Source organism: Phytophthora ramorum, assembly GCF_020800215.1.
Source record: "Phytophthora ramorum isolate Pr-102 chromosome Unknown Phyram_PR-102_s0004, whole genome shotgun sequence".
NCBI lineage: Eukaryota > Oomycota > Peronosporomycetes > Peronosporales > Peronosporaceae > Phytophthora > Phytophthora ramorum.
In genome coordinates this window covers 2,804,627-2,829,309 of record NW_027150650.1, presented here as the reverse complement: position 1 = coordinate 2,829,309, position 24,683 = coordinate 2,804,627, and the positions used below count along the sequence as shown (strand labels likewise).

General features: G+C 54.4%; 9 protein-coding genes across 9 annotated transcripts; 2 read left to right on the top strand and 7 right to left on the bottom strand.

The window, feature by feature from the left end:
* Window positions 1–30: 30 nt before the first annotated feature.
* On the bottom strand, window positions 31–1,380 carry KRP23_5343 (Major centromere autoantigen B; the record flags this gene model as incomplete). Its single annotated transcript, XM_067890397.1, has 1 exon — window positions 31–1,380. The coding sequence occupies one exon, from the start codon at window positions 1,378–1,380 to the stop codon at window positions 31–33; it is 1,350 nt and encodes a 449-aa protein (XP_067746949.1).
* A 78-nt stretch (window positions 1,381–1,458) lies between these two features.
* KRP23_5342 (uncharacterized protein) lies at window positions 1,459–5,402 on the bottom strand (the record flags this gene model as incomplete). Its single annotated transcript, XM_067890396.1, has 3 exons — window positions 1,459–2,843; window positions 2,911–5,287; window positions 5,367–5,402. The coding sequence occupies 3 exons, from the start codon at window positions 5,400–5,402 to the stop codon at window positions 1,459–1,461; spliced, it is 3,798 nt and encodes a 1,265-aa protein (XP_067746948.1).
* A 139-nt stretch (window positions 5,403–5,541) lies between these two features.
* On the top strand, window positions 5,542–8,313 carry KRP23_5341 (uncharacterized protein; the record flags this gene model as incomplete). The annotated part of the gene is made up of 8 exons (XM_067890395.1): window positions 5,542–6,481; window positions 6,558–6,592; window positions 6,652–6,658; window positions 6,776–7,144; window positions 7,212–7,354; window positions 7,418–7,740; window positions 7,814–7,937; window positions 8,011–8,313. 8 exons carry the CDS (start codon window positions 5,542–5,544, stop codon window positions 8,311–8,313), a joined length of 2,244 nt encoding a protein of 747 aa, XP_067746947.1.
* Window positions 8,314–8,599: 286 nt separating this feature from the next.
* Window positions 8,600–11,584, bottom strand: KRP23_5340 (Glycine dehydrogenase (decarboxylating); the record flags this gene model as incomplete). The annotated part of the gene is made up of 1 exon (XM_067890394.1): window positions 8,600–11,584. The coding sequence occupies one exon, from the start codon at window positions 11,582–11,584 to the stop codon at window positions 8,600–8,602; it is 2,985 nt and encodes a 994-aa protein (XP_067746946.1).
* Window positions 11,585–12,408: 824 nt separating this feature from the next.
* KRP23_5339 (uncharacterized protein) lies at window positions 12,409–12,720 on the bottom strand (the record flags this gene model as incomplete). Its single annotated transcript, XM_067890393.1, has 1 exon — window positions 12,409–12,720. The coding sequence occupies one exon, from the start codon at window positions 12,718–12,720 to the stop codon at window positions 12,409–12,411; it is 312 nt and encodes a 103-aa protein (XP_067746945.1).
* Window positions 12,721–13,200: 480 nt separating this feature from the next.
* Window positions 13,201–14,044, top strand: KRP23_5338 (uncharacterized protein; the record flags this gene model as incomplete). The annotated part of the gene is made up of 4 exons (XM_067890392.1): window positions 13,201–13,326; window positions 13,430–13,580; window positions 13,654–13,709; window positions 13,772–14,044. The coding sequence occupies 4 exons, from the start codon at window positions 13,201–13,203 to the stop codon at window positions 14,042–14,044; spliced, it is 606 nt and encodes a 201-aa protein (XP_067746944.1).
* A 147-nt stretch (window positions 14,045–14,191) lies between these two features.
* KRP23_5337 (AP-4 complex accessory subunit Tepsin) lies at window positions 14,192–16,871 on the bottom strand (the record flags this gene model as incomplete). Its single annotated transcript, XM_067890391.1, has 4 exons — window positions 14,192–15,537; window positions 15,620–15,913; window positions 15,993–16,538; window positions 16,607–16,871. The coding sequence occupies 4 exons, from the start codon at window positions 16,869–16,871 to the stop codon at window positions 14,192–14,194; spliced, it is 2,451 nt and encodes an 816-aa protein (XP_067746943.1).
* A 49-nt stretch (window positions 16,872–16,920) lies between these two features.
* KRP23_5336 (uncharacterized protein) lies at window positions 16,921–18,817 on the bottom strand (the record flags this gene model as incomplete). The annotated part of the gene is made up of 5 exons (XM_067890389.1): window positions 16,921–16,930; window positions 16,996–17,158; window positions 18,133–18,229; window positions 18,291–18,346; window positions 18,469–18,817. The coding sequence occupies 5 exons, from the start codon at window positions 18,815–18,817 to the stop codon at window positions 16,921–16,923; spliced, it is 675 nt and encodes a 224-aa protein (XP_067746942.1).
* A 2,738-nt stretch (window positions 18,818–21,555) lies between these two features.
* Window positions 21,556–24,006, bottom strand: KRP23_5335 (uncharacterized protein; the record flags this gene model as incomplete). Its single annotated transcript, XM_067890388.1, has 1 exon — window positions 21,556–24,006. One exon carries the CDS (start codon window positions 24,004–24,006, stop codon window positions 21,556–21,558), a length of 2,451 nt encoding a protein of 816 aa, XP_067746941.1.
* Between the last annotated feature and the right edge of the window lie 677 nt (window positions 24,007–24,683).

Genomic DNA, 24,683 nt, shown 5'->3' with positions numbered 1-24,683 from the left:
GCACTCGGGCCACATTAAAAAACACCAGCACTATAACATGGCTGCTTGCCGTGGCTTGATGCGTTTCTTGAGTTTTGCCAACTCGGACACCATGAGCTCCTGAGACCACGTCCGTAGCGCCTCGATCATCTTCTTCTTTAGGAACTCCTCGGCCATCACGCCCTCGTCTTCGCGTGGCATATCGTCATCCATGTCCGTATACGACGCTCCAGCGAGAACGGCGGCGGCATCTCGTGCACTGCCATTGCTGCTGCTGCTCGTGTTACCGCTCATGTCCGCGAACCTCCCCATGCCGCCTCCATCTCTCTCCAGATACACGGACAGGTCCTTGAAGAAGCCTGCCATGTCCTTGACGCCGTTCGGGAAGACGCCCCGCATGCGCTCGATGGCTTCGTCATCCTTCTTCCTCTGCTCTGCCTCGTGGTCCTCCATCGACACGCTGCTGCGTACCGTGTGCTCCTTTCGGTTGCGCAGACTGCGCACCCAGCCGTTGGATCCCCGGAAATCCTCAATGCCTAGCTCCTCTGCGTACTTCTTGCCCACATCTCGAATCAGCGTGTCTGTGACAGAGCCGTTTTTCTCTCGGTTCAAGTCGAACCAGTTCTCCACGAGGCGGTTGAGTCTGTCGAACTTGGACTTTTTGTTGATGTGCTTGGAGCAGCCCGAGATGTTGTCCTTGTAGTAGGCCTTCTTGAACTCCTCTTTGCGTTTTAGGATGCGGCTCACCGTGCTCTTGTTGAGGCCGAACTGCTCTGCCAGACGGATGCCATTGACGATCTCCTTGCCGTGTTGTCCAGCTACAGCTCCGCCGTCCGGTTTGCCGCGACTGGAGCTCTTTGGGTCGTACTGGTACTGCTCGGCCACTTCAATGATGCGGATCTTGGTCTGCAGGTCAATACTCACATTGGTGCCTTGTTTCCTCTTCTTGCCTTTCGTCGTACGCCGCGGGGGTGACGATGTAGCCATCTCGATCACCTGAGACGTGGCAGTTAGTCGCGTGGTACTCGTAGCGTTCTGTACGTTAAGGTTAATTGCGTCCGTTAAGCGTCGATATTCGTCGTTGGATTTCTGCATTTCGGCGTTAAAGTCCCCGGCACCACTGTTCTCGCTCTGGAAGTACTGCTGCACGTTCAGCTGCTGCTGGCGGTGGTGTGAGGATGGCGACGAGCTCAGCGGCAGCAGTGTGGGCGACGTGGGCATCGTCAGCGGCATCCCCAGCGGTCCGCTGGGCTCGGAGCTCTCGTGGGAGAAGGTCTCGAACGCCGCGGCGTCGGCTGCGCGCGGTTTAGGCGCTGGACGCCGCTCCTCGATGTCCGGCAGCGTCAGCGTCAACATCTCGTCGTCGTGGGCGGTGCGAGTAGCAGCGGCGGCGGTCTCCATAATTGCGGCGACTTGGCGGATGCGATTGTGTTAGTAACGTCAATTTGTTAAGATACATCGCCGTTACGAAATGCAATGTTATAACCGACAACTATCGTTGACTTGCAGTCGTCGGGCCACCTCTGCCGGTGCACATTGCAGCAGTCCGAGGTACTGGGTCAACAGTTTCTGGAACGCGGCGTCACGCTCCTGTTGGGTCATGCCAACGATTTCTTCACCAACAACTCGCTCTTCGTCGCCCCCTTCGTCATCATCATCACTGAGCATTTCGAACGGGTCGGCGATGGCTTCTCGAGTCTTGATGCGCAGCAGACGTCGTCGGAACTTTGCGACGTCCAAGTCCTCGTCACTGGATCTGCGGGTCGCCACAGTCGTTGCTTCCACTTCGTTCAAGCCCGTAACCTCGCTTGTTTCGCCTCCTGTGGCCACCTGACTGCGCCGTCGCCACGATCGCTTGCGACTCTGAGGGCTGCCATCTTTTGACTGTCTGCGGATGCCGCTCACTACCGCGTCTTCTTTGCTTTGCAGGTGAGACAGCAAGGAGCGCCGACGAGTGAGTTCACGCTCGAGACTCGCCAGGTGCAGTCGACGGAACTCATCGTTCAGCTCGTCGCTCTTCATACTGTTGTGTCGTTGCAGACCATTGGCGTCGCTGCTGCTGTTTTGATGATCCACGTCCCCATCAACTTCGGGGTTGTCTTCGTCGTTGTGGGTTTCCTCAGGATTGTAGTCGACTTCGTCCTCGCTCGTTGCATCCTCTTCATCGTCGCTCGTTGGATCCTCTTCGTCCTCTTCACCCAGTTCCTCCTCGTCAACTGGGAAAATCGTCTCCGGTTGATGGTCGAACAGACTGGCGGCGACTGAATTGTTGTCTTCACTCTGGCCACCACCAAAAGGAGGAGCACGGCCAGCGATGATCGACATGCGCTTTTGCGTTGATGACCTCTGCTTGTAGCCTACGCGGTCACGGATCTGCGCCAGTGCCAACTCTGGGAGATCCCCGCCACGCTTCCACATCTGCTTGTTCGCATCTGGGGCAGGAGTGTCGAGATGATCCCCTTCGTCATCGTCTGGCAGGACGTCCAATCTTGCTGCCTCTCGGCGACGAGCTGCAGCACGCGATCGGCGCAGCAAAAGCGGGAGCTCATTGTTCTTTTCCACTCGTTTACGTGTTATGCTCGTCGGAGGCTCGACTGCCATCGTTTGATCCATGATCTCCGTGCTGATGGTTTTACGCTGTGGGCCCTTTAGGCGTCTCTTGTGGCGTGGATGGAAGCGGTCGGTGGGCGGATGTGGCGCTGCGAGTGCTTGCGGTATCGCCGCGATAGTCGATCGGTGCCAAGATTTCATCTCCTTGACTCCTAGCGCAGTCGAGTTTGGTGGCTCTTCTTCAGGTGGCCCTGTTAGCGGTGAATAGACCATCGTTTCTTTGCGCTGGACTACCTCTCGTCGAATGTTCACATCTGATCAAGTTCGCACATCGTCAAGCAACCGAAACTAGGCTGAGATACTCACTGAAGCGAGTCTTACCTTGGGCCCCATAGATAAAGTAACCGGTGCTCGTGTTGTTTCCAGCCCTAGCGGACGTGTCCTGCTGATCTTTGCTGTCTCGATTTTCAGAATCGATCAACTCACGTATCCTCGTATATTGTTCGTGCTCGCCCGTGATGCTCCGAAGTTTCGCTACAGTTGTGCGCCTCGAACTCGCGCGTGGAGTATCAACTGCCGATCCAGGAGCCACTGCAAAAATTTCACGTGTCTTCGGTCGTGGCAATTGTGCCTGCACCTGAGGCTCAGTTGCTCCTGTTAAAGCAGTAGCGATATGAACAATCGAGGCATCGTTCCTCTGGGCACTGGTGAAGTCCAACTCATACAGGTGCTTTCGCTGAGGAACGACTACCGGCTGGGTTTTCTTGGACCTGTCGGCGTCAATGAAAGGGGCCATCATACTCAACTGACCGGCTCCAGTGTAGGGGCCTGTATGGTTCTGCAGTGTGGCATCAAACGGAAGTGAAGACGGTGGGCGTATTGCCGAGCTGCTCGAAGTTGTTGGTGCCCGCGTTTGATGGCGCCTTGGCGTCGAAGGCTCTCTATGTGAAGCATGACGGGCAACAGGATCGGACAAATTGCTCTTGTTGGCAGATACCACAACCTTCATTTGAGGCGTTGGTGCAGTAGACACCAACGGAGTCCCTGGTTTGGCAGCGGTAGGCGAATCACCAGCGTCGTTCTCCTGTTTTTCTTTGTTCCCGAGATCAGTTTCGTCATCCGACCACGATTCCCAAGTGTCATCCATCGCTGGCAGAGTGGCTGGGGGCATGGGAGAGCTAGGAAATCTCTCTTCTGTAGCTGCATTCACTTCAGTCTCACCGGTAGCTTCTTGTACGGCCATGTCGGTCGCCACCGTGTCCATAAACGACCTCCAAGCTGCTTCGACGTCCGTAGTATCGTCGTCGCTGTCATTATTGTTTGATGCAGGAACTCGAGACGCTCTCTGTCTGCTCCGTGGTGTTGATGTCAGAGGCTTCGATCTATCATCGATGCTGAAGATGTCTCCACGGGTACGATTTGATACATCAATCGGTGGCACCGGACGGGAAAGTGGCTTTCGTTTCTCGTTGGTGTCTCCAGTTGCCTCGCGATTTTCAGGTGGAGACAGTTCCTTTAGTGGTTCTTTTAACCCCTCATCAGTTGTGGAAAGGAGACTGGGAAGCGCTGAAGCAATCACCGATGATCGAGTTGTGCTGGACCGCTTGAGCGCTTTGGTAACCTTGCGTTTTCCAGCCTCGGAGGCCTTCCGCTTTTTGGCCTGTTTGGCAGCCTCACGTTTTGCTTGGGCTTCTTGTTCCCGTTGTAAGTGCAGCTCTTCCATCGCCCGACGCAGGCGACGAGCTCGCACAGTCTCGCGGACTTGACGCCACACAGCTTGGATTTTCATCGCACAGCGTGCGTCAAAGAGATATCGTCGTCGAGTCACATCTTCGACAGTGCGCAATGCCTGATCCACGGGGAAAAGCGCCAAGTGCTTCGAGAACTGGAGCAAGTCTTTGAAAGCAATGGTACCGTTGTATCTTGACTTGGGGTCGCAGCGTCCAGTTGCTAGCGCGAAGATGTCGGTGCTTCCATTCCCACCGGCCCCAATTAGCCCAGCGGACGTCAGACTCAGCTCCTTCAGCAGCGCCTCGGTGGTTCGACCGAAGATTTCAATTTCCGCAACACGATCGCAGAATGAAGCTTTCGATCGCACCCAGGTGAGCACGTTGCGCTTGATAATGCTCGCAGCAGCACGCTGTCGAATACTCTGATATGCATACGACTTTTCGATGTGCCGGGTGTTGTCTTTGGCGGTGCTCAGAGTGAGAAACCCAATACTACCACCAAGAAAGGAGTCATTTCCATCATCGTACTCATCATCTTCACTGGACGATTCCGAGTCAAAGACCCCAGAACGATCCCAGCGCTCAAGTAAAGCTCGAGCGTCCATTGCCACCTCTGCGAGACACACATGACCGTCTTGCAGGAACTGAAGATACTCGAGCGTTCTTAACAGCGGGTCGTTCGCGTGGTTTTCGCTTGGTTCAAACTCAATCAGCAATTTTTCAACGTCGGCGGCCCAAGACATGAATCGGTCGCGCTCCAAGGGACTCGGTCCGTTGTTTCGCTGCGAAGACGACTTACTCCCCCCCTCTTCGCCGTAGTTGGCCAGTTCTCGCACTGTGTCGATGATGCCCACAAGTGCTGCTTTGTTGTCGGAACGCAGCAGAAATGCGTGCCGTCGAGCTTGTGCAAGTTTCTCCTTGAGTCGGGACTTGTGACCGGACACGTGAAATTGTGAAGGGAGCGACGGCCGCCGTTTTAGACTCGCTTGGTTCCGCCGCCGAGCGCATTCGAGCTGGATGAACTCTTCCTGGATTGTACAGTAAAGACAGTGAAGCGATGTGAGTCTCTTTCTCTCGGATGGAGCAAAGACGAAGTATATATCGCACCGCAGTCTCGGCGAGCATGGAAAACGCGCCTGCCATCTCGACAAAGTTGAAATGTCTTTTAGCGTTCGTGGTGTTTCCAAGTCGGGTATTTTTGGCCACATTCTAAATTGCCACTTTTCCCTTTGTAACGAGTTCGTCAAAATCCCACATACATTCCCCAAGTCACTCATTATCAATGGCCGACACCTCCACGCCCCCCAAGCACGCGCTCACCGCAGCGGAGAAGCGCGCGGCACGTCGCGCCCGCGTGCTGCAAAGCAGCGAAGACCGCCTGAAGCTGCTCAAGGGCCAAATCTCGTCGCTCAAGGAGCCGCCGATCGACCGGCAGCTGGATGAGGGCGTCGATGAACTGCTGACGGAGGCCTCAGGACCCCCCGAGGTCTCTGTGGCACCGACCACAGAGCTCAAGATCCCACCACGCGTGGACCCGGCCCAGAGACGCAGAGACGCGGCCACCAGACGCCGCAGGAAGGAAAAAATGGTGCAGGAAATGCTGGGCAATAAGACGGAGGATACGGAGGGCAAGACAGTGTATAAAGTCCATGGTGAGACTACCGTCTCTGCTGTTGCAACTACCAGTGGGCCTTCATTTAGTCGCCACTCAACGGCGTTGAAGCTGCACTTGATGGAGGAGAAGCTGGTGCTACTGCTGATTGTGGCGGCGGCGGTGTATGCTGCTTTTTGTATGGACTTGAGGTCCATTTCGGCGAGTTTGGCGGCGAACGACCAACTTTTTGTGAGTTATCAGGACCTGATTGCCAAGGGCGTTCCCATGGACTCCATCAGGCAGCAATTTGAACGCGAGCAGATGGAGCCCGAGATGAGGGAGAAACTGGAGCATTTACTGACGCAGCAGCTGAAGATGGAGTCGATGGCGCAGATGATCACGAGTGGCTCGGGCTGGTTTCCGGATGTGGCGGATCTAGGCTTCTTCTTCTCATCGCTGCTGGCACACCCGCCCATTGTGCTGTGTGTCTTTCTGGTGCGGCTGTTGGTATCGACGGGTGCCAAGGCGCTGCATAAGGCACTGGATCTGCCGGATGTGAAGAGCCCGCAGGAAGGAGATTTGGGCTTCTTGGCGAACCTCGCGTTGTCGAGTCGACCGGTACTGAAGGGTGAGTTTGATTTGGTTGGTGGGTTATTGTGGAAAATGGAGAAAACTGATGGTGATTTTTGTTGTTTGGCGCGCAGAGTTCTTATTGAAGGGACGCAAGTCGCTGGACGACGTTTTCATCTTTATCTTCGCACTCGTGGTGTTTGTCGCCATCCGCGCCATTTGGCTCAGCTAGAAGGTCAGATAGCTACATGTGTCTGCAGTTAAGCTCCTGTTAGGCGACAGTTTAGGTCAATCGAGTATCTTCTCGCTCCGAATGTGTTGTCCTCATTTCTGGCGTGCTTTGGTAATTCAGGGCGTCGCTTCGGTTCACGTTTAGGCTCGATGGAGTCGCCCAAGCAGTCTGTTCTGGCGAAGAGGCGAACGATGGCCAAGCCAGAGACGTTCACGGTGTTCGTTGCCACCTGCCAAGTCGTTCCGGAAGAAAGCAACAACAGCGTTGGGACCAGTAGTGGGGTGCCTATCAACGTGAGTACGCCAGTGTTCAAGCAAGAAAAGTTCCCTGCTATTGTTTCATCCTCCGCCAAGATGGAAGATCTTCAGCACTTCATCGCAAGCCAGTGGGCCATCTCAAAGAGTCCTTTTGCAAAAATTCCTCTCGACGAGCACTTCTACACCTTTAAGGGCCGCATCCTTCGTCTCGATGGGACGCTGGATGGGTATTGTGAGTTAGTCAATGGCAGGACGCTGAGACTTCCAGCGACTAACTCTTGTTTTGATGCTACCTGTAGACATCCTCAACAATGACACCATTTACCTGCGTTTTGCCTCACTGGGCAAGATTTGTGACCCATGGGCCATGTCGACGAGCGAACTACGTGTTGAGCTCAAGGCACGCAACGCTTACGAGATCAACTTGCAGCCAGAACAATTGGTGAGCTGGTCATCTTCACAACCCTGATTATGAAGCGAAAACTTATCTACTCTACTCGTTTAGATGCAACGATTACAGAACTTGGTGATGAAAGAGAGTCGCATGCGGCGGCTACAACAGGCTACAAGGAAGGAAGAAGTCGAACAAGTGCAGCTGATCACGAATGAGCTCGCAATGCTGCACCAGCAACGCACAAAGAAACGAGATTATTTGGCGCCGACCGAGCACCCAGTGGAGCGTCCGCCGTCGCTTGCTAAATGGCCATTTGCTCCGTGTCCGAACCGTACGGTGTTCTTGTCAATTACCGAGTTGGAGCGCACGTATCAGCTCGTACCTCGAGATGTCCTGAAGCCAGCGCTTTTCATCTTTGACACCGAGAGGAATTGGTGCGGGTCGCCCTCGTCTGAAACGCGTATAAATGCTAACGCACCCCGTTTGTGCATTTGAATACGGCGATAGGATATTCAACAAACACAACGCTCTGCAGAAACAACACTTCGACTACAGGTACATGTGCTTTGAACAAGACTTCCTTGAAATGTTGACGCTGAAAGAAGAGGCTGGTATGGTCTTCTGGTTCCGGGTGCGTGCTTTATTACTTGAGCTGCATCAATCTGTATATGTCTGAGCGTGTAGTTTGCGTGTTATCTTTTCAGCCTCAAAAAAGCTTCGAGAAGATGTCCACATTTCTGGCATCCATCGAAGACCCCGCTGCTGAAGGCAAAGTCTACCAACCACTGATGCTCAAAGAGTCCAAGTGGCTCACGCTGTGTGGTGAGAATGGTTGGGAAGGCAAAGTTCGTCGCGATGGACGGAGACGCGACATAGACCGAGTGCCGAAGTTCACAACGAGCGTCTCTCGCGTGGTGTCAAATCTTCAATCTGGCAGCTTTGACTATATTGCTGTGAAGGAGCTCCTCTTTCAGTCCAATCCCACACTGATCTTTGCACCCCTGTAAACTATCACCACCTTGATAAACACGTTTCCATTCGTTTATGTTTTGTTCTAGCGAAGCTACCATGACAACCTCTGTCAGTAGCCGCAACACAGCAGGTTTTCATACTGGTGCACTCAAGTTTACAGCCTACGCCGCCTGAACAGCGCTTATCGTCGTACCCGAGCGACGCTCTCAAATGGCGTCGGTCGCAGGCAAACTACTGCAATAGGCAGTGAAGAAGCCGTGAAGGGGGCGCAGAGTCGAAGCGCCAGACGAAAAGCCACCGTATTGCAGCCAGCGTCATGATTTACTCGTAGTCCGAGAGAGGCGGGCAGCTGCACACCAGGTGTCGGTCGCCATGCACATTGTCAACGCGACCCACTGACGGCCAGTACGTCTTGTTCTTGCCGCCCTGGTGCCACGGGGCAGGGAACGCTCCTTGCTCACGCGAGTACTTGCGGTCCCACGCAGCGGCCGTGACCTGGTCCACCGTGTGCGGCGCGTGCTTGAGCGGAGAGTCCGCCGCGTCGATCACGCCAGTAGCGACGTCCTCGATCTCGCGGCGGATAATTCCCAGAGCTTCGCAGAAGCGGTCCATTTCAGCCTTGCTCTCACTCTCCGTAGGCTCGATCATGAGCGTGCCAGGCACGGGCCACGACATGGTAGGGCTGTGGAAGCCGAAGTCCTGCAGACGCTTGGCCACATCCTCCTCCACGATGCCAAAATCCTTGAACGGACGCATGTCAATGATGAACTCGTGCGCACAAGTACCGTTGGCACTGCGGAAGACAACCTCGTAGTACTTCTCCAGCTTCTTCGCCATGTAGTTGGCGTTCAAAATGGCGGTGGACGTGGCCTGCTTGAGGCCGTCCTCGCCCAGCATGTTAATGTACATCCATGGAATCGGCAGAATACCGGCGCTGCCGAAGGGCGACCCGCTGACAGCTGACTCCGTCTTCTTCACTGTGTGCTCACCCTCGCCACCCGTAGGCATTACCGTGTGTCCCGGCAGGAATGGGGCCAGATGGGCAGCCACACCAATGGAACCCACGCCAGGGCCACCGCCACCGTGCGGGATGCAGAACGTCTTGTGCAGGTTCAAGTGGCACACGTCAGCACCAATGCCGCCAGGGTTGCACAGAGCCACCTGGGCATTCATGTTAGCGCCATCCATGTAGACCTGAGCGCCGTGCGAGTGAATGAGCTCCACCATGTCCTTGATACCCGGCTCGAACACACCGAAGGTCGACGGGTACGTGATCATGAAAGCACTCAGGTTGTCCGCGTGTTCCGCGGCCTTGGCAGCGAGGTCCTCGCGGTCCACGTTGCCATTCTCGTCCGACTTCACAACCACGACCTTCATGCCGGCCATCACGGCACTGGCGGGGTTCGTGCCGTGCGCTGACACCGGGATGAGGCACACGTTGCGGTGGCCCTGGCCGATAGAACGCTGGTAGTTGCGGATCGTCAGCAGACCAGCGTACTCGCCCTGCGCGCCACTCTGCGGCTGTGTGGACACGGCGCTGAACCCCGTAATGACCGCAAGCGAGTGGTTCAGTGACTCGATGAGCTCGCGGTAACCAGCACTTTGGTCTTCAGGCACAAACGGGTGCACGTTGGTGAACTCGGGCCACGAAATAGGGGCCAGCTCCGAGACTGCGTTAAGCTTCATGGTGCAGCTACCCAGCGAGATCATGGAGCGGTTGAGCGCCAGATCCTTGTCCTCCAACTGCTTCAGGTAACGAGTGAGCTCCGTCTCCGAGCGGTACTTGTGGAAGATGCTGTGGTCCATGTATGGTGTTGTACGACGGAGACCCTCCGGGATACTTTTCTGCTGAATCTCCTGTGCGCGAGCCTCAAGGGCGTCACCCAGGTCCTTGGGTAGATCGCCTTCAGTAGCTCCAAAAGCCAGCAACAGCTTCTGCAGGTCCTCCAGGTTGACGCTCTCGCCCATGGACACACCAACGCGTTTGTCGTCAATGACACGGACGTTCACGCCGCGCTTCGTGGCTGCGGTCGCCACATCCGCCGCCGACTTGCCCGCCTGCGACACATCAATCTCCAGCGTGTCGAAGAAGGCCTCGTTCACCAGCTTGCACTCAGGTGCAAACTTCTCGAGTCCAGCAGCCAGCGTCGCGGCATACAGGTTCGCACGCGTAGCAATGGCGTGCAGGCCCTCGGGGCCGTGGTAGATGGCGTAGGCGGCGGCCATGTTGGCCAGCAGCGCCTGGGCCGTGCAAATGTTGCTCGTAGCCTTGTCGCGTCGAATGTGCTGCTCGCGGGTCTGCATGGCCATCCGCACCGCCGGTTCTCCGCGCGAGTCGAGCGACACGCCAATGATGCGGCCGGGCATCTTACGGTGGAACTTCTTGGTGGTGGCCAGGAAGGCAGCGTGCGGGCCGCCGAACATCATAGGCACGCCAAAGCGCTGGGCCGAGCCTAGTGCAATGTCTGCGCCCCACTCGCCGGGCGGCGTGAGCTGCGTCAGACTCAGCGGGTCGGTGGCCACTGCCACCACGAGCTTGGCCTTGTGCGCCTCGTCCACGAACGCGCGGTAGTCGTTGACGGCGCCAAACGTGGTCGGGTACTGCAGCAGCACGCCGCTGTAGCTCTGGTCCTGCAGGTCCAAGTCCGTGCTGGGGTCGCCCACCACGAGCTCAATACCACCATTCTCGGCGCGCGTCTGCATCATGCCGACGGTCTGCGGGTGGGCGTCTTGGGCCACGAAGAACTTGGGACGCTTGCCATTGAAGGTGCCGTGGGCCAGCGCCATGGCCTCGGCGGCGGCCGTGGCCTCGTCCAGCAGCGACGCGTTGGCGAACTCGAGCCCAGTCAGGTCCAGGATCATGGTCTGGAAGTTGAGCAGCATCTCGAGGCGGCCCTGGGACACCTCGGCCTGGTACGGCGTGTACGACGTGTACCAGCCCGGGTTCTCGAGCAGGTTGCGCGTGATGGGCGCGGGGGTGAGCGTGTCACTGAAGCCCATGCCGATGAACGACTTGAGCGTCTGGTTCTTGCGCGCCACAGCCTGCAGCTTGGCCAGCGCCTCGCTCTCGCTGAGCGGCGGCGGCAGCGCCAGCGGCTGCGTCAGGCGGATCTCGGCCGGCACCGTGGCGGCCACGAGCGCCTCGACGCTGTCGAAGCCCACGACGGCCAGCATAGCCTCGCGGTCCTTGGCGGCCGAGACGCCCAGGTGGCGGTGCAGGAAGGCGTCAGCCGGTGCGTAGGCCGCGCTGGACATGGTGCGCGCCAGCGTCAGGCGACGTGCGAGCAGAGCGCGCGGGAGCAGCATCGTGGGAAGCTGGAGGACGGGTCGGGCGCAAATACGCGAGTGCATTTGAGCCAGCCAACGGACGAGCGGATCTTATTGGTGTGACGCACTTGGATGCAAATCTATTTGGCAGGGCTCCGTGGCGTCCAATCCGGACTGGCGCGGTAAACACAGGCGACTTCAAGAGATGGAACCGTGGAGAAGAGGAATTGCAGTGAAGGAGAAGCATGTAGAATGAGGAGTAGGAGGGGAAGAGACTTGAAATTTGTTTTGGAGATTATGTGGGTGGCATGTGATTGGAGAGGGTATTAGATGTGTTTGTTGTAAAAGTGGTGGTCAGCACAATGCTCGATAGGCTGCACGAGCGTCGACGACCTCCTTCCTGGGAGTTCCTGTTAGTTCGGACAGCTGGCAGCAATGTTTGCCGGTTTGCGCAGTGTTCGTGTGGAGGTCGTCGACTCAGAGCTAACGGACGTCGCAGCGGCGCAGTGCATCAAATTGTATTCGAGCATATCCAGGATAGTGTTTTGCACGGTGCACAACGCTATCTGAGAATTGGTAGCCTTTAGTCGCGCGCTGAGCCATCGCGATAATATCAAGGATTCCTTGCTTCCAATAATGACCTGCGCAAGACAGACGAACGCTTGCATGAGCGTTGAAAAAGAGGAACTCGCTGCTCATACAGTAGTTGGTTTGACGCTATCCGGAGTCAACGTGCAGTTCGACAAAGTAGACGACATATTAGAGGCAACTTAGATGATGTTTGTGCTAATGATACAGAAACAAATAGTATGGCAGACGACCACGATCTCAAACTGCCGCAAACCCGAGCTCTTGATCTTGAGTCAGTCATACCGAATCGGAGGCATCCACCGCGTCACGACCAGCATTAGGACGAAGAAGTCGCCGATGAACTGGATGGCGAGCACGAGCAGGCGGAGAAATGCAAGGGATACGGTCGCGTAGAGAATGCCCAGAAGGAGCTTCTGCTTGAGTGTCTTCTTCTCGCAGAACTCGTCCTGTGTTCCCTCCTCCAAGGCTTTGTTCTGAAGCTGCGTGCGGTGGTCGTTCGTGGGGAGGATGATCGCCGCCAATTGGTTCATCGGAACTGGAGTCACCTGGACCACCATGGCGCGGACGCTGGACGAATCGCTCATGGACTGTGCAGCAGCTGGAAAAATCGGAAGTGGCTGGAGGACCACATCGGCGGAAGGACTGTCGTTGATACCAACGTGCTTGAGGTGTATCAATCGCATACGAGGGCAGCTCCAAATCGGCTGGTAGAGGCGCAGCGAATCTTCATGAATCTGAACACGCGATGGGCCACCCATCCAGGGTAAGATGATAACATGCATCAATCGGTCGCTTTCACAGCGCCAGGAATCCCATTCTCACCGAATCGTTGTTAGTCAACTCGGCATCTCACGGCTAAGCCCTACCGTTAGTGTTAGTCTGGTCCGGGTTGAGGCTGCTACCGTATGCCCCGAGGCCCGTGCATCCTCCCGTACACTTCTGACACGAGTATACTCGCTAGTCGCTTTACCGTGTTTGTGCATCGAAATGATAGCAGCAAAGGCAAGTTGATGTGACCTTCACTCCTCATTCCGCACTAAAGAATCGTCTGCTACGTCTTCGTCATGGTGGCGAAGCTTGGCTCGAAGGAAGGAGAAGCCCAAGACGAATCATTGAAATTCTGCGAAGGACGAGAGCTACCGCCACGCTACATGAAGTACGTGACCATGGCGAAGGGCATGACGCTACTGGTCATCTCCATGTTGCTGACGGAAAGAGGATGAGGAAGTGGAGGAAGATGTGGACTCGGAGTTCTCGCATGTTGTGTGGACCCACGTGTCGAATCTGAGGCAGTTGCTGGTGGAGGTACGCTTCCAGGAGTGGTCAAGTGGCATCGCTGAGCTTCGAGAGTATGTAGCTGCCAATGGACTCGTGGGGTCGCTGGTGGCTGTGCTGGTGAAGATGATCAAGAGGCAGGAGCAGGATGCAGTGTGCATTGTTCAAGGTGGAGATGATAAGAAACAGTAGCCTCCTTGAGCTTATTGGGGTGTGACTGACGGTGCTGTTGGGTATTCCAGTGATCGAACACCTGTGCTTCGAGGCCGGAGGAGAGCCATCTCAAGTGTTTGATGAGGTACCAAACAGCAACTCGTGTTGGGGTTCTCCTGACCAATTTTCATGGTGTCTGTGGTTCAGTTGACAGAGTTGCTGCTTGGGTACTGCTGCGAGAACAAGGATGCCTGTGTGGCGACCTGGCTGCTGCGAGCACTTAACGGCATCACTCGCGGACTACGTCAATACGAGCAACGATACGGAATGGCAAGCAGAAACCAGCACAAGCTGTGGGGTCTGATGGGAGTGTCTAGCGAGCTCAGTTCGACTGACGAAGGACTAGTATGTTTCAAAGATGGGAGTACGGCTCAAACACTTTGTATTTCGTTCTCCCTTTTCTTCAATCATCTACGTTGACGGTCCAGCTTGGCGCGCTTGCTTCCTCAAGCAGATACATCGAGCACTTGGCGTCTTGACTTCCTTTCCCTGCAGATATGGCGTTGATCCCCGCGCTCCTTCTACAACCGTCAAAGCGACCTGGGGTTACTATACAGAAGCCACCGTCTAGCTGTTCTTCATGGCGTCCTCCACGAAGTTGAACGAGTCGTCCTTCTTCTTCATGAATCCAAATCCTGAATCAGACGCAAGTCCGTCTGTGGGCTCCTGAATCGTCTTGGCAATGTAACCCGTCGGGGTCATGGCAGCTCCAATTACTTGAGAGCCCGGGTTGCCTCCCATGCCCTGCATTTGCTGCATCTGTTGCATCTGTTGCATCTGCTGCATTTGCTGCATGTACTGCATGTACTGCATTTGCTGCATCTGCTGCATCTGGGCCATTTGCTGCGGGGTGTTGAAGTTCATCATGTTCATGTTCATGGGGGTACCATAGCCCTGGTTCATGGCCGACGCCGCCGGCAGTGGCTCCAGAAGCGGGTCCAACACCATGGACTTGTTCGCCGACGGCGTTGGGGCAGGAGCCGCAGGAGCAACAGGGGTAGCAGCTTGCTGAGGCAGTTCAGGCGTTGACGAGACGCTTGCTGAGCTGCTCTGAAGCTGCAATCCACCGAACATATCCGTCATATCATTCGCCGTCGAAGGCACCGACTGTGAAGACTCCTGCGTCGGTTGCTGAGGAGGCGCGTTCGTTTGTAGGCCAGAGAACAGTGAGCTACTGTCGCCCGCGGAAGGTTCGTCGTCAAAAGCCCCAAGAAGATCAGCCTCTGCTGCAGCAGGCTGCTTCCTATGACTAGAAGGCTTGTTTTTTTGCTTGGAAGATTCACGGCTGGCTGTAGATGCACTCAATCCAGCGGAAATTCCCAGGTGACCCAAAACTTTGATGGCACGGTCTCTGACTGCAGCCTTGTCTGACTTGGCACACGCCTCGATCTCACTTGAGTTCTCCGTAAAGTACTCTTCAAACTCTTCGCATCCATCCTGTTTTAGCAGAGCATCGATCGTTGCCAGTGCTTTCGACACAACCGTCCACTGGTCGTCCGAGAGGCAATCCTCGAGAATGGGACCAACAATTTCCGCGTCCAGGGTAGTCGCGCTCTTCAAGAAAGCGTCCATTTTGTCCTTGGGGGGAATAGCACGCATGCCTCCAGGAGCGCAAAGGGCCGAGACCAGGTTCCGTTCGTAAGAGCCATCGGACTGGGCACCAGACGTCTGGCCAGTAAGTACCGGGGGCTGAGGGAAAGGCTTAGGAGCCTGCGGCTCGCGGAGTTTGTTGTCGTCGTAATCGTAATCTGAGTTGCGTGAGTACGAACGGTTGTCACGAGTGCTGCCGCCGAAGCTTTGAGTCCGACTCTCGTGCCCACTATTCTGCATCATTCCAGACGAGCTGTCGGCAGATGGAGGCACATCTGCATCGCTCCACGCACCACCAACACGACCCTTCTTGCGGTCACCATCTGGTAATTGACAATCATCGAGGGAGACAATTGAGCTTTCAGGGTCGGAGCGACGAAGTATCGTGGGGAGGGGATTACGTACCATACGACTTCTCACGGAGTTGAGAGCTGGCGGATTCGCGGGGGTCCTGTCCGTACGAACCGGGACGGTAGCCTCCTCCACTGAATCCAGTCGGTCGGTACGGCTCCTCGGGGTTGTACGGCGCAGGCGTCGGTCCGTAGTTGCCACTGGTAGGTCCGCGGTTTGTAGCAAAACTCCAGCCGTCAGGAGGGTTCGCGGATCCGGGCGGGCCACCACCGAAAGTCGGCTTATCCGACTTTTGGTACTTGGACGCCACCTTCTCCTTCAGTCCCTTGAAAAATCCTTTTTCGTCGGCTAACCCACCAAACAATGCCAAAATTCATCAGCAAATCTCCAGAACATCTCATAGCACCAACTACAACCTAATCCTCACCTCGCGGGTCCTGGTACATTGGGTTGCCAATGCCCGAGAACTTCTGGTCGTTGAATGGAGGCGGGGCACCACCGTACTGGTTCTGGGGCGGCGCGCCTCCGTACGGCGGGTTGGCCGCGCCGGCAGGGCCTCCGTACGAGCCCTGCGGGTACTCCGGCTGGTACGGCTGCTGTTGCTGCTGCTGCTGGCCGTAGGGCTGCGGGCCGCCGTAGCTGCCCTGATTCGGGTCGGTGGGGTATCCGTACGGAGCTCCTGGAGGCGGTGCGCCGTTGTATCCACCCATAGGCGGGCCGGCCATCGGCGGCGGTGGTAGCGAGCTGTCGTTCGAGTTCTTGCCGCCCCAGATCTTGGAGCTCCAGCCAGAGCCGCCGGCATTGTTCTCGTTGGGGTTGGCCCCCACGCCCTGGATACGAGCCGACATGCCCATGCCGCCGAGTCCGGGCGCGTTGTCCGTATCGTAGATGGCGTCCAGCACCTCCTTAGCTGCCTCACGTACACGGCGGTAGTACTCGTCGCCCTTGAGCGGGTCGGGTACGCCGCGGAATTCTGCAGAAAATAAGATACGTAAGAATTAAATGCCAAAAGTAATAATTTCGGTTCCGCCACCAACGTACGGAGACACTCCTTGATGGTGGGGATGTGCTTCTGCATCTCGCGCTTAAAGTCCACGCGGCCTTCGCGACACACGTGTTTGATGACCTGGAGCGCCTTGTACTTGATCGTGTGGTGCTTGTTCTTGACGCGTGAGATGAGGAAGTCCTGCACCTTGGAGCACGTTTCGTAGCTGTGCTGCGTCATGCGCGCGATCTCTCCGTACAGGTAGCCGGGCGTGGGCGTGTCATCTTTGCTCGTGGCGCGGGTCAGCAGCGCCTTGTCCATCGTTTAGTTTCGGATCCTGTGGTTAATTTCGGGTCGGGGTTGGCGAGATCTACGCGGGGCTGCAGATAGAGCGGAGTGAGGGAGCTGTCAGCTTAGTTGACTGCGGGGGGGAGGGATGACGTACTGGCTGCGATACGCTTTCCGCACTCGATCCGCTGTTGCCCTCTCGGTCGCTTTCGCCTCTGCCCTGACAACTCGACGCTGGAATTTGCCCCGTCGCTGCCTCTCCCTCTCAAAGCTGCTGCCGCTTTTTTCGTAGTTGACGTGGCAGCCGGCCACGCATGCGGCTACATTTGCAATAGCAGTACAGTGTGTGGCGTGTAGGGAGAGCCAGCTCGTACAAAGGAATTTGAAGGGGGGGTTGTTTTGATAGGCAATCACTGCATATTTCTCTATCTATTCGAATAATTGATAAACACTTTATATGGCAGGAAATTAGTTGTTATGAGGTTGATACTAATATGCCACGCACTTTGATAGGGTGCACTCAGTACTACTGCACGACGCAAGACACGGCAACAAATAGTAAGCTGCTTCATGCTAGACGGCGAACCACAGCACATATCTACAATTCAACCGACCGATGCAAGTGTAAGTACAACTCGAAGCGCATGCTGCTGCATAACTTGCTAAGTATGGCGCCTTTGAAATCGTTGCTGATGACCAAAACGCAAGAGCGGTAATGAGTTATGCCAAGGACCTTCTCAGTTTGTAGTAACCCACACCTTTTGAAGCAGTAGATCACCTCGTCCACGCCGCCAACAACTACCGGCACGAATCTGTTCGCGTACTTTGTCAAATGCGTGTTGTTTCTCATGTATTTAATAAGCGATTCTACGTACAGATTTGCGGTTCTGTCTTGGGCGGCACAGTTGCTTCATCCAACTGCTGCTCCCGTAGCTGTTGGTTTAGGTCCTGGATCTCGTGACGTTATCGGGTCCATATCGCGATTCTTGTTGCCCGCCATGATCCTGCCTCGTGTAGGTCTCTTTCAATATATGTAACTGAGAAGCCGATGTTGACTATGACAAAGGAGACTGGCGACGTTACGTCCAAGATAGTTAATGGAGCGTGCGGAGAATGAAACACAAACTGAGGTGTGGTTAAAAGATTTGTCAGCTGGCTTATTCCACTCGCCTACCATCAATTGACAACATTGGCTAAGCTCTCTTGGACGAGCTCGAATAATGCTTTCTGAGGTCCAGATCCCCCAACACGTGCTGGTTTCCGCTTGCCATTCCGTATCGTTGCTCGTATTGACGTAGTCCGCGAGTGATGCCGTTAAGTGCTCGCAGCAGCCAGGTCGCCACACAGGCATCCTTGTTCTCGCAGCAGTACCCAAGCAGCAACTCTGTCAACTGAACCACAGACACCATGAAAATTGGTCAGAGAACCCCAACACGAGTTGCTGTTTGGTACCTCATCAAACACTTGAGATGGCTCTCCTCCGGCCTCGAAGCACAGGTGTTCGATCACTGGAATACCCAACAGCACCGTCAGTCACACCCCAATAAGCTCAAGGAGGCTACTGTTTCTTATCATCTCCACCTTGAACAATGCACACTGCATCCTGCTCCTGCCTCTTGATCATCCTCACCAGCACAGCCACCAGCGACCCCGAGTCCATTGGCAGCTACATACTCTCGAAGCTCAGCGATGCCACTTGACCACTCCTGGAAGCGTACCTCCACCAGCAACTGCCTCAGATTCGACACGTGGGTCCACACAACATGCGAGAACTCCGAGTCCACATCTTCCTCCACTTCCTCATCCTCTTCCCGTTCTGTTACGTCTTCGTCACTGAGATAACTGGTGGCGAAGCTTGGCTCGGAGGAAGGAGAAGCCAAAGACGAATCATTGAACTTCTGCGAAGGACGAGAACTACCACCACGCTTCATGAAGTACGTGGCCATGGCGAAGCGCATGACGCTACTGGTCATCTCCATGCTGCTGCGCTTCTTCAGTGCGGAATGAGGAGTGAAGGTCACTTCAACTTGCCTTTGTTGGTATAACTTCAATACATTGCGGGAGAAAAAAAAACTATAGTCATTTACACTTCGTGATTTCTTGTCGCCATAGTGAGTATGATGGAGCCCACGTTTCATAATCTCCCCGGTATACTCTCTAGCTCGTGTTCTTGCCTCATAGAGTCAAGGCTTGGTCGTAGCGTCCGCCGCAATTTTTGAGAGGATTGTTCATGCGTGTGCGTTCGCTCAATCAACTGTAGGATTCCTTTTGTAATGGAAGACATACCATCATATTTCGCTGGAATTTTCGTCGTGTTCGAGACACCAGTGCATAAACAATTGCTCCATTTCGAGTTCACATTCACGAACCACGAGTCACGATATAGCTTTAAAAGCTATTGTGATGGCATGCCATGAAATTAAAGTGTCTGCTGAAGATTCCGAAATGAGCGTCCACACGTGATGATGGACCTGTAGATGAAAGGTGAGGTGCATTATGTTTTTGGTCTCTTGTGAGACCAAACTCTATATTCACGGGGAGAAGTAGGCCGCGCACTTGGACGATACAGTCACCTTTTCACGGCGCATCGACTTCGACGTGTCAAGTCGATTCCCTTTGGATATTGCATTCTGCCCCTGCTCGAATATCTTCAACTAGGCAAGTCGAGTTAAGTACAAGATAGAGTTTGAACAAGAGAGAAAAACTTACGCGATAGGTTTTGGTCCTGATGATGCTCAACTCTTTCCACAAAAATATCGTCGTCGGGCAGCCAACAAGAGTTCGTGGTTCTTTCACGATACTTGTCGGTTGTGAACTTCATAGTGCTCCGAAGGATGATTGGTGCTTTGGAAAGACCGGCATGGTCTTGCTACTTGATGTGAAATCTGATCGTAAAGCGCATTGCAGGCGACAAATTCCTAAATATGACCACCACCACTTCCGCTTAGTGTAGGTTCAAAACAGAATCTCAACATTCCCCTGTTGATTTTCTTTGATCGTGTGCTCGAATTGTCGATGCAGCACTCCCTGCAACTAATCTGGTGATGCACCACCTTGAGCACCGGCCTGTCAGTTTCAAGATCCTTACTGAACGTCATGGAGGCCTCCATCAGTAGTTCAATGTGCACGGGAAATTGTAAAATGCTTTCACGGTCCATAGCCATAAAAGAAGAATTTTCAAATGAGGAGGCCTGGGTCTCTATCAATAATGCAATTGGTAAGCCTACAGATAGGTATATCCATAGCTGCACGATATACAGTTTCTCGGTGTACTTCTAGGCTCACCAGTTGAACTATTGAATGAGGACCCTCATTAGAAAATTTGGGATATCTTGGACTGCCGTGAATTGTGGCGTCAACGGATACGGGCAATTTTACGTGAGCCGAAGATAGAGGAAGGTTGTTTTGAGGATACAAGTTTAATAAACATTTTGTACGTAGCCGTTCACTTTCATAGCTGAAGAATGCATTTCCGTTGACTTGCTTAACGACTTTCGACTTCGGTGGTAATCTGGGCTTGCTGTCGCTTTTTAATCTGTCATCGCGTTGTCTGTCGGCAAAGTTTAGCATTACGCGTCCACTCCCACGCCGGATTGAGTCCTTGTAACGGAAGAGCCAGCGATCAACAGCTCACTGTGAACTGCAACGAAGCTGGGTGTTTCGCGCTTTCGATGGAAGCACGGCCGTTCATTTTCGACATTGACGGCTCTTGGCCCCGATCACTTCAATCTCATCCACCAGTGCCAACAGCTCTTGGCCGGAACGGAGACAAGTGCCATGCAAGCTTCCACCCAGGCAAATGCTTTAGTGCAAGACGATGAGTTCATTGAGGAGCCGAGAGAGGACTCCGACATGGAAGTGGAGCTGGGCGTGAATCTCTTCGATGCCTTCACCAAGAACACGTTTTAAACTTCAACGGACAAGCCACTGATACAATCCCCAGTCTCCTGGGCTGGTGTTTTGTGTCCACCTGCCATCGACACCTACACTGGTGGGCTGCTACCGGCGGGTTGTGTAGAGATGGCGACCGATCTAGTTCAATGGAGCTCGACGACGTTACGCAAGAGATATGAGCAGGCACTGCTTGAAGACCAGGACGCCACGTCTATGGAAGTCGACAGCCCGGCGATGCCTTTCCTGAACTCCGAAGACTCGAGCACAAGCCACAAACTGGAGATGGTTTGTTTCTCTCGCTTTGAGAAGTTCCGTATCGTGTATGCTGAGCCCCACCCAGCCTGCTTGATGTAGAAGGAGCAGACACTATCCATATAACTTGCTGTTTCGTGTTTGTTGTGTACTGGTTCCGTATAAGAAGTCTGCACTCGCTCGTTAACTTCTTCAAATCCGCCAACAAAGACAGTTTTGCCGTAATATTTCTTTTTACAACGGAGTTGATCAAAAACATCTCCCAGAGATTAGACTCTTTTGAAGTTGTATTTGGGCTGCCACGGTTAGCTCAAGGGAGCACTGAGTTTGGCATCGGGAGTCCCACGTTAACGTTTCGTGGCACTTCCGATTATCGGTCGACTTTCCGTCTCGCTGCGCACAACTTTCTTCTTGACACGGCAATTCGAAGTGTATAATGGATACTATCGCGCATGACACAGCAAGATGTCATGGAGTGAGGAACGCACAGACAGCTGATGCACACACATTAAACAGCGCAATGTCTCCTCCAGAGGAGTAAATAAATTCTATAACGAATGGTTTACGCTACTTACACGATATGAACTGCCCGGCTTGATGCTGCAGATGCTGTGGTAGATTGCTGGCCCTTAGGCACAATCAGCACGTCTGATGGACGCTTGCGGTGCCGAAGTGCGAGTCCGCTGATCTCGAACTGGTCTAGTAGTTCGGAGCTGTTGAGGTATTTGTTGCCGACATTGAGCAGATCACACTTAAGTAGTCTATGCGAGAACGCGTCGTCATCCAAAAGCACGCGTGCGAGGTGATGCGGCTTAAAATGCCGCTCAACAGCAGCCTCACGGCTTTTACCTCCGAAAAATACCATCACAGCCATGATAACAAGCATCGCAGAGCCTACAAATGTAAGCGTAGCCGAAAGCTTCGGAACCGACAGCTTCACATCCACGTATTTGACACTGGCATTGAACGCCAGTGTCGACTGGCTAAGCTTTTGCTTCACTACGCCATGTTGGAACAGCCAAAAGAGTGCAGACTGGTACGCAGGTTGAAGAGACTGCTCTGAGTACAGGTGTGAGCTCTGTACGCGATCCATAAAAGCCCCGCGTTCGCGTTCACATCGAGATCCATCGACTGGAGTCCAGCCGCTGGTGTCGTCAAAATTTTTAGGAAATACAAAATCACTCTTGAGAATGTCACTCATATCCACCTCCTGCACGTTCGAGGTTACCAGAGGCGTCCATGACAGCAGAGATGGGGTATAGGCTGTCAAATTGCTTAATGGTACGTGCTCGCTTCCGACGATGACCTGTCGTTCATCATCAAATAGCGGAAATGCGAGACCATTGCAGTCACTAGCTTCGCAAGAGGCATCGTACCGAGAGGCCAGGTCTGTTGTCTCCCACGTCATTCTACCCGCAGTGACCTGGTAGATTTTTCGCGCGTTTGTCAGCATCACCACAAGCGCTTCACCATTCGTATCATTAATGAGGGATGAGCTAATGGCGTCACCGACTATTCGCTTGGCAAAGCTGAGGACCAGCATAGAGTTAGTGGAGCGATGCTCGCACTCGCTACCATTGACGTTCATCGTGGCCACGTAGTCTTCATCGCCGTTGGTATCCAAGCAAACAGGCAGTGCACGTACTTGGCTCCCTTCATCAGCAGGGGCTGTCGTCAGCGCAGCGCCCACAGGGCTTACCACACATCCATAGCGACCACACTCTTCCTTGGCGTTGATCTGAAACAGTCCGCTTAGTACCTTGGACCCGTAAATCACAGACTGTGTAGTGTCATTGAGGAGTTCAATGTCCCGACGCAGGAAATCCTCGTCCATTGGGATTTCCAGTGTTACCCCCTCGAATGTCAAGTCACCACTGTCAGTCGCCCAGGGAAACTGCACAAATTCCACACTGCTCTCAGCGACACTGAAGTTTCGCAGGTGGGTTCGTGTCTCGACAGCGAGGTTCATCATTGTGTTGGTAGCTTTAACAAGTGCATGTGTCATGCTCGAATCATCTGGAGACGCCAAGTCAAAATCGTCAGGCAGATCCAAGAGTTTAAACACGCTGGCGTTCGCTTGAACGTCTTGTTCTCGGTAAAAGTCGTCGGTGGCTCGAAGCGCGTATAACACCAGGTTGCGAGCCGCAGTTAACTCCATAGGCATTGTCACGCCTGCGGCTGGGTCAACATCACTGCTCAGCGACATAGTTAACGTGTTAGTGTCCGAGATTTCAGGCGCGTACGGGAGCATTTCGCTGAGCCATTGGCGGGACGGGAATCCGTAGCTCATCTGTGCTGGCAATCTTCGCGGCGATGCTCGGCTGCATTGTCCTACAGCATTTTCCGCCGTTGCATCGGCCATCTGCATTACACTGCGAAGAATTGTGTTCGCACTTGAGGCACGATCCGAATTAGTAGACGAAGTGCCCTCATACTCCACAAGGTCGCTGTCTCCAATAACAGCGTCCACTTTTGCAGTCTCCTCGCTCACGTGCAACGCCATGAATCCATTAAGCAACAACCACAACACCAAATTCCCCAACAACGCCAGCGCAAAGCGTGTCCACCTCGAACTCGTCTCCTGCATGGTCAACTGCGTCAAAAAGCACAGCAACACTGCAGGCACCACCGCCGATACCAATCCCAGCAACGGCTTCACGACCACCGAAGTGCACAATCCAACGTAGAAGTTGTAAGCGTCAATATCTGAGCCAGAACTTGAAACCGGATACGACTTGAGCACAATTCCTTCTTGCAGAAAATACATGACCACCACGACCACCGCGACGCCCAGCACCGCCGTCCAGAGTATTCGATGTCGCTGCATCCTTACGAGCAATGGCACGGCGTTCGTCGCGAGTTGTCTCTGGTACAAAAAGTCTTTGGCCGCGGACGTGGCGGACGGGGACTCGACGTCGAACATCCTGCTGCCATTGCTGCGACTGGCCTGGCTGTGGCTCTGGTACCCGGAGCTGTTGGACTGCGAGAGCGAGATCTGGGAGATTGCCAGCGGCGAGTGCATGGTGGTGGACCACGGAGACTCCCAAACGGCGCTGCGCAGCACTCGATGGAGGTCCTGGGTGGTGGAGCGGGGATAAGACTCCAAGTTGGTAGTGAACAGACTGAAGATCCGCTCTCTGCCCGGATGGCACCAGCTGAAGCTCACAGGACAGGCTGGTGTGTGCAATAGCCCCCGTGACGCTTGCGACCACAGACAATGGAGCTCGTGCAGATGGTCGACAGAAGACCAAGTGGCTAGAGCACCGAACAGGAAAGTGCAGGTTGGGCTCGTCTTATTCGGGGGTAGCTAGCTAGCTCTATCTTGAAATGTTCTAATTTTTGTGCTGCGGCTTGTCATTGGTCGAGACCCGGAAATAGAAGTTTTGGCCAGTAACGGTCGGTAGCCAGCTCGCGATAACGGCCATTTGCTTGCTGAAGGGCGCCACGCTCGCCCACTGCTGCCTGCCTGTCTTGGCCCTGCATCTGGATAGCGGTGTCGTGGCCTACCTCGCGTTGTATTGCCGACGGCGTGCTTTCCCGATGCGATGCAACTTGAATTGTGGGTGAAGGCTTCAGGTTCACTTCAACTCGTGGCTGATATGCCCGTCTTCCTTCGCGCTTGGCACATGTAGGATACAGTGTAACTGATTGCTGAAAAAATCATGATCATAAGGTGGATAATTAGCCCATGCGATACCA